Source organism: Cornus florida, unplaced genomic scaffold (genome assembly GCF_030987335.1).
Source record: "Cornus florida cultivar Cherokee Brave unplaced genomic scaffold, ASM3098733v1 CherokeeBrave_3.0.0_Hap2_Chr11, whole genome shotgun sequence".
NCBI classification, from domain to species: Eukaryota; Viridiplantae; Streptophyta; class Magnoliopsida; order Cornales; family Cornaceae; genus Cornus; species Cornus florida.
Window position 1 is genome coordinate 42464163 of NW_026775581.1, and position 8603 is coordinate 42472765.

Genomic DNA, 8603 nt, shown 5'->3' on the forward strand with positions numbered 1-8603 from the left:
TATATGACATTTATTATTGAAGGCAATTTTTCAAAATATTCCAAATACTGAATAAAAATAATTAGGAATGTGTACAACTAAGAAAAACCTACAATATGAAAAAAGAATAACAATCCTTGTCGTATTGTTGTTGGCTGTACATTCATCACTTTTGTTCCGTTGTTTAAGGATAGAAAGATCAAGTGTGTGTACAGTGAGTGTACACATATATATTTAAACCGTATGTCTTAAACAATCTAAAATAAATATATAGATTTCCGAGGTTTCGTTACAAATTAAAAAATATGCTATAATTTTTGTACATCTTAGTTGTTATTAATATTATGTATCTATTAAGCTAGAAGAAATAAGGTTACTTGTAACTCAAATACATTTTTTTGTGAATAGCATACCAATGTACAAGTGGAGGGAGGCGCTCCCTCTTTCGTATCCACTTTCACTGACTTAGCCTTAGCCAAATACTGAAAAAGTAAAAATAAATATAATATTTTACCTGAAAAAGGAAAGTTTTTTCCGGAAAATTTTTTTTTAACATGTATGCCAAAATCGCCTTAAAAAGAACAAGGAGTATTACAGCTCCACTAGACCATGTTTGGCCTCTTGGGCACTTCAGAAACCATTCAAGAGTATAGAGAGCTTAAATTTGAACTCTGCTTCAAGTATTTCTCATTTTACATTGACCTGTTGTTGGTCAAAAAGTTAGATCTCGGGCCTTCTCAGTTTCAATTGAAAATGCTGAAAGAGACAACAAAAGAAGTCCAACAAACACACCCATCAAAATTTGTCACTCATTTTCCGGAAACAATGCTCAGATCTAAATTCAATAGAATGCAAAATATTTTATTATTCTCCTCTAATAGAAGAACAAACGAACAAATAATATTATGTATCTATTAACATAGAAGAAATAAGGTTACTTGTAACTCAAATACATTTTTTTTGTGAATAGCATACCTCCACTTTCACTGACTTAGCCTTTGCCAAACACTGAAAAAGCAAAAATAAATATAATATTTTACCTTAAAAAGAAAAGTTTTTTCCGGAAATTTTTTTTTTAACATGTATGCCAAAATCGTCTTAAAAAGAACAAGAAGTATTACAGCTCCTCTTGACCATGTTTGGCCTCTTGGGCACTTCAGAAACCATTCAAGAGTATAAAGAGCTTAAATTTGAATTCTGCTTCAAGTATTTCTCATTTTACATTGACCTGTTGTTGGTCAAAAAGTTAGATCTTGGGCCTTCTCAGTTTCAATTTAAAATACTGAAAGAGACAACAAAAGAAGTCCAACAAACACACCCATCGAAATTTGTCACTCATTTTCCGGAAACAATGCTCAGATCTAAATTCAATAGAATGCTAAATATTTTATTGTTCTACACTAACAGAAGAACAAACGAACTAATAATAATAACCTCCAACCTGCAAAATAAATACTCAAGTTCTTAATTTAAGGTCCTTTTGAACCGATCAGGATAAATGACTATGTCTATCAAAAGAAGAGAATAACTATGGATGAAATTTCCTATTTTCCAGTGCCGTTGGGTACTTCAGACGACGAAGAGTTGAGTTCGTCCCATGCTTCAATCCACGTGACCATGGCATCGGCTAGCTTGAGGAAGTATTCATCGACCTTTCCAAGCTTTTCCTTGACTTGCTTGGAGAGTTCGATGTAGCATTTCTGAACAGTGGTGCAGTCCTTCGGAAGGGTAGCGGCCTGGAAAAATGGGATCAGCTCCTCTTGCCAGTAGATTCCTTTGTATTCCTTCTTCAGGTTTACAAATGGGTTGCTTGCCTTGCTGTGCCAGATGTAGGGCAGACCCGTCTTGATTCCTAATCCCAAGTGGTCACATATCACCTACACGAACCAATAAATCGAAAGCTGTAAGCAATTCTACATCTTTTCACAAGACTTAATGCAGATTTGCAGAAATAAGAAGCAATGAGGCAATAATTAATGAAATGAAACGTACCTTGGTACACCAGCCAGCCCACATGTCATCATAGCGTCCAATAGGTTGGCCATCACCCATGAGTCCAAAGTACATTGCAGGGCCGATCAGTTCTCGGTTAAATGCCAGATTCATCCCACACATGGGGAAGAGGGTTCCCTTTGGAATTGTCATGACTAAATCTACATACCTGAAAAAAAAAAAAGGGTCATATGAGTAAGAAAATACACTTTAGATTGTATGTAGTAAATTCTTGTGCAAGAATGATATTTGTACCTAGTGTTTCTCTCAAGTGGCTTGACAAGCTGGGTAGGGGCATCATAATCTGGGATGTTAAGCCAGAGGCCATGAGAAACTGCGGTAGGGACACCCTCACGTAGACTAAATGGGTATCCACGAACGAAGTCAGCACCATCTCGATACGGATCATACAGGGTGTTATAGAAAAAGGGAGTTGATGGGCATAGAAGATTCTTTATATGCTGTTGAAGTGCATTAATTTCTTTGCCGGACGGATCTTTAGCAACCTTTATTGAAAAAAGGAACCTCAACATTAGAACAACAAAGAATGGCCCACTATTCAAAGCCGTTGACAACATTATAAATAAAAATGGTAAAGCAAATAGAGTGCCTTGACTATTTGATAATTTTGATCAAATCAACTAACAAGGAAAATTTTCAGGAACATAAAAAACACACATTTCTAGATGTAAATTTATATAACATCTTCAAAAGACAATGTTTGTGCATGAAATAAAGCCCAAAGTACTATCTAGATGCAATAGACAGATGGCTCTTACAAACTCCAGTAATGAAATTGAAACCTAAGCCAACCATCTCAAATCAAAACACATGGCACATAAGATCCATAAAAACTTCAATTAAACTCAAACTAGGATGAAAGAGACGAGATAATTTAATGATGTCCAATCTATGAACCATAACATGGATACTGAATACAACGGTTATGACACCTACGATAAATTCTTAAATAATAAAAAAGGTAAAGTGCAAAAATCAACCCTGCAGTTTATGTGCAAAATGACCCCCTAAAATTCAATTTGTGTTACTAATCCCCTATTGTTTTAAAAATGTTGCAAAGTCACCCCTTTTGTCCAATATCCGTCAAAAATGAATGTTAGCCATGTGTGACATAAAGTAAACGTGAAATCCCAAAGCTACCCTTTTAAGATGACAAAAAGGACCCTTTACACATCACACACACACACACATTTAAGGTGAGCCTTGGCGCAATGGTAAGGTTACTCCATTGTGACCTAGAGGTCACGGGTTTAAAATAATGAAAGAACCTCTCTGCATGAGGAGGTAAGGTTAGTGTACATATAACCCTCCCTAGACCCCGCAATGGCAGGAGCCTCGTGCACTGGGCTTGCCCTTACACACACACACACACACAAAAAATGTTAAAAAAAAAAAAAAAAAGCCCTCATTGTATTCATATCATATAACACCCATGTACTACGTTTTGAGTAAATAAAATTGTTGCATAAATTGTTTGCGAAAAAAAAACCTACCGTTAGGAAGCAGTTAGGAATTCACGATTAGTGAAGTCTAGGTGAGTAGCATGATGTGATATATGAGAAACAAAATCCCTAAAATACCCTCTCCCTCTTTCAAAAATTCCCTTTATATATTTTTCATATAAATATATATAGAATTTTTTTACCAAAAATAGAAAAGCCCAAATATCCATGTTTGATAATATTCTAGTGCATTAACATAATCCATCCCAACACAAGAGAGTAAGATGCCAAATAGTTCATACAAGAGACTATATCTTTCGTTGGTAACAATTTGCTCACAGTTATCCAACATCACTTCCAGTTACATAAATATACTATCAAATGGCCTTTTAACAATCACGTTGCATTGACCAGGAGTTATAGGCTCATCATCTATTCCAATGATCAAAGTTTGATTCATCTTCTTAATAGTAACACCACTGGGGCCCTTATTTCCTCATATGATGGCCCTCAGTTCCCCTTGGATCACCGTATACTTCGTGCCACCAAGGTATTAGCCAGTTGGTGCAATCAAACCTGGTTCAGAAAAATAATTTTTTATAGCAGCACGTTCCCCGCAACAACTCTGAGTGGTTATGCCCTACAAGAACCCATCAGGAGGGAGCCAAAACCTGATGGAGGAGATGCTGATACAAAAATGGTTCCGACAATGGTGGAGATGGAGGCCGTCGGGCAGTTCCGGTGTCGGTGGCTGCAATGATGAAGGCTATTGAGATGAGTTGGGTTTAAATGGTCTGTTGCAGAAAAATTGTGAAGCAAGCCATATGTGAGAAAGAGAGAGAGAGAATGGTTAAATATGTGATCGAGTGCGTAGTCATGAGATGGGGTATTTTAGGCAAACCAAAATGACAAGGTTTTGGTTTGTCCATTTTTGTCTTTTTTTATATCTCTATATATTTTTCTCTTTAATAACAGCATTTAAGTCTTAAATTCTCTGTTAATGGCAAACTAACGTTAGGCCCTCATTTGCACCAGCTGTGACAGTAAGGGGTGCTTTCCAAACTTTAGGACAAATTCACTATTAGCACATAACAAGGTCGTTTTCACAACTCTCTCCAACTCTGTCAACTCTCTTTACCTCTACAACTCTCTCAACTACAGCTTGCACTCTTTTTTTATCTCTCTCTCTCTCTCTCTCTCTCTCTCTCTATATATATATATATATATATATCAAAAAAGAAACTAAGATCGGCCCAGTAAATGCACCCTTTTGCATCTCTCTCTCTCTCTCACACACACACATGCATGTATTCTTTTGCACTGCCATATTATATTTATGAACGACTCATCTTTTAAACACGTCTTTTAAAGCATTAAGGAACTTTTTGCTTTGTCCTTTGGCAGGGTGCTACAACTTCTTTCTGTTGCTTTATGATATTATGGCCATTTGGAGGGGTCGATGGCTAGGAGTGTGGAGAATTTTCAATAAATGCAGAGGGGTAATGTTAGACTATTGTCAATATAGATTGCCTATGCTACTTCAGCCCAAATGTGTGCAGTCAAAAACAAAGAGAAGAATCCAAAAGACTCATCCTTCATTCAATTGCCTCAAATCGAGAAAAAAGGAACGTGAGAGCTCCACACTTCTTCTGGAGAGCACCATAGGCCCATAGCCATAACAAGCTATGGTCACTTTCACTTACAAATAATGGTGGAAGGAAAATGACCAAAGGCACGAGTCACACAATTCACAGTTGCTTGTCTCAGTGGCCCACTATAGTGATAAGATGGATAAAATAACTACTTGTAATATAGCAGTGATATTATATGACATGCAGATAAGGGTGATCGAAGAGAGTGGGTTGAGAGAAAACTAACTGTGAACTTAGGGTTGAGAGAAATGAGTGCAAGCAAAGAGGGTGGGTTGAGAGAGAGAGAGAAAGGTTGAGAAAAAACTGATCGTGAACTTAGGGTCGAGAGAAATGAGTGCAAGCAAAGAGAGTGGGTTGAGAAAGAGAAAGTAAGGTTGAGAGAAAACCGATCGTGAACTTAGGTTGGGTTGAGAGAGAGAAAGAGAGAGTAAGGTTGAGAGAGAACTAATCATGAACTTAAGTTTGAAAGTAATGCGTGCAAGCTGAGGGTTGAGGTTTAGCTGCTTAGGGTTATATCTTATACCAAAATGAAGCCATTTATTTCTTTCTTTTTTGTCTTTTCATAACCTTTGATTTTTTATTTATTATCTTATCTATTCAAATAGAGGTATTTTAATCTTTTTATTACTCCTTTAACAGCAATCTGACATCATGCACTTATTTAAACGATTTGAAAACTGTAGGGTTGTTTTTCAACCATCAGATGGGAGTATGCACTATATCAATACTGTAAAGATGTTTTTTGCATTTTATTCTAATAGAAAACAGATACGGCAAGGGCATATAAATAGATATTTATATATAGTTATAAACTACGCTAATATAACCAGCAGTAGCCTAGCGGTACCAGGTTCCTACTTCCCAAAGGGAGGTCAGGGGTTCGAACCTTAGTGGAGGCATGTGTGTGTGAGTACCAACTAAGGAAAAAAAAAAAAAAAAAATCTATGCTAATATTATACACTACAAAAAAAAAAAAAAAAAAATACTACATACCTACGTAAAAATTTTAAACAAAAATTGTTTGATCCGTTTGTCAGTCTTTGGAGCTATGGAGACCACGCCACGACGATTAGTCCCCGTTTGATTGAATCCAACGTACGTCTTCCTATTCTTCTATCGTGCCTCCAAAGAGCTTGTCATGTTAGAACTAGTTACTTTAATTATTACAAACAAGCTGAGACTAATATTGCATTATTATAAATGCTAAACTAAATTAGCCATGATATGTTTTCAATATTTCCTTCTGAAGAAATTGTAAGGTTTTTCTATCAATTATATTATGTCAAACATCTACCCTGAAGTATCTGAAACGTGTTTGAAATAAGAGACAATATATTTTCATAATGAATACATTTAGGAAGTATTGGACACGTATCCACAAGTGTATGTACCGGAGGAGTGCATATCAGATCCATATGCTACACACTTAAAGATATCAAGGAAAAACCAATTTATATATATGAATTGGGTATCAGATAATAATTAAACATATATAATATGGGCAAGATCCAAGACATCAACTAAAAAACATCTCCAGTTCATCAAAATTCAGTTTGTTGTAGACAAATCTAGCATACATGCTATGATGACAATGAAATTCTAAAATGATGGCTTCTTGAAAAATACATTGATGCAAAATTCAAAAGCTCTCCCCCCTCCCCTTCCCTTCCAACATAATCAGAACTTCTCCAAGCTACCAAGATGATCGAATCTCAATATGAAATTCAAAGAAAGAAAGGCCAATGCAGATCAAACACATTAAATAAGCAAAATTCAAAAACATCATATGAGATTATAAAAACAAAATTAAAGAGAAGCGAAATACAAGTAACAAATCCAGATCTAAATTCATGAACCCCACAAAAAAGGCAGTCCTAGATCAGCAAATCAATTGTTTGAACCAAATCAAAAGCAAAATCTTTAATTTTTGAAGCAAATATAAACCAATCTTACAAAAAATCAAAACCCACAACTCCATCGCACAAAAATTCAAATTCCCTCAAGATATATATATATATATATATATATATATATATATATTGGAGAAATTCACCAGATCCCACTACTTCACAGCAACAAAACACATCAATAATCAAACTTTCAAGCAACGCCCACATCAACTTTCAAAATAAATAAATAAATAAATCAAATAACACATTCAGATCACACACAAAACAATTTGCAAAAACGAAATTAAGGAAGGAGAAAAAGAAGAGTTGCATACAAAGCAATCGTCGTCAATTGTGAAAATGTACTTCTTCTTAGAGATCATGTAGCCGAAGCATCGGCAAGCAGAGTCCTTGAATGAGATGCAGGAAGCCTTAGAACCCAGAATTCGGTCGATGTCATTGCGATTGTAGAGTTCGTAGTCGAATCCATCCGGCACCTTGATGATCCTCGAAGGGTCACCGTCTTGGACGATGATCAGATGGTACGGCTGAAAGAATGGCCTCCACATCTCCAAGAAATCCAGGTTTCGGATAGTGGGTATCACTATGTCAAGCTCATCTTTCAGAAGCGGCGTCGGAGCAACCGATGCTTCAGCCATTGAATCGAGTGAGAGAGATCAGATCGTAGATTGATTGCAGGGTAGAGAGAGACAGAGAAGGAGAGGAATGAATTGTGAGAGCGCACTAGAGCAGGCGTTTGTATGTGAAGCAATTACGCTCCGTTTGGAACCAAATCAAAAAGATTTGGATTTGAAAATTGGAATTGGAATTGTTATTAGTGTGAAGTACGTTTGGGTTGCCTCTTATTAGTGGGATAATTATTCCTGAAAATCCTTTCTATCCAAAAATAATAATAAAAAATTAGTGAGAAGTAATGAAGTAATACTTCCATAATTCTAAAATTACCTTATAAATAAATAAGTTATAACACTTGAATCTCATCTTAATTATAAAAGGGTATAATAATAAGATCAAATTTCACGAATAAGTTTTTGATCAAATATCCACAGGTTATAAGTTTAATCCTTTGCATATCACTTGGATTTCTTGCACACTAGGCATTATCATTTATGGTTACAAGTCTATAAGCTACTCACCAGCTGTACTATTCGACGTGTTTATGCAAATACAATATAAGACTTTTCCGTTCCCTTGTTTCTAACGTTATCAATAGAGTTGTCATAAATTTAAAATGTAAAAAGAATTTTAATTGTTCAAAGATACATTATTTATATATATATCACTTATAAGCTGTACTATTGGACGTGTTTATGCAAATACAGTATAAGACTTTTCCGTTCCCTTGTTTCTAACGTTATCAATAGAGTTGTCATAAATTTAAAATGTAAAAAGAATGTTAATTGTTCGAAGATACATTATATATATATATATATATATATATATATATATATATATATATATTACAATTAAAGTATTTTTAGTTTATTTATAAAAACTCTTTTATTTTAATTTATTTTATATCAATTAACAAATATTTTTTATATTAATAAATAAATACTGAAACACTAAAACTCTTTACACTTTTAATAATTTTATATATATATATA

The 8603-nt window shown here is 34.9% G+C and overlaps 1 protein-coding gene across 1 annotated transcript; it reads right to left on the bottom strand.

The window, feature by feature from the left end:
* Nucleotides 1-1317: 1317 nt before the first annotated feature.
* On the bottom strand, nucleotides 1318-7897 carry LOC132284958 (probable UDP-arabinopyranose mutase 2). Its single transcript, XM_059787103.1, has 4 exons — nucleotides 7311-7897; nucleotides 2227-2477; nucleotides 1972-2140; nucleotides 1318-1856 (listed from the first exon to the last, which is right to left on the bottom strand). Exons 1-4 carry the CDS (start codon nucleotides 7632-7634, stop codon nucleotides 1524-1526), a joined length of 1077 nt encoding a protein of 358 aa, XP_059643086.1. The 5' UTR covers nucleotides 7635-7897; the 3' UTR covers nucleotides 1318-1523.
* Nucleotides 7898-8603: the final 706 nt, after the last annotated feature.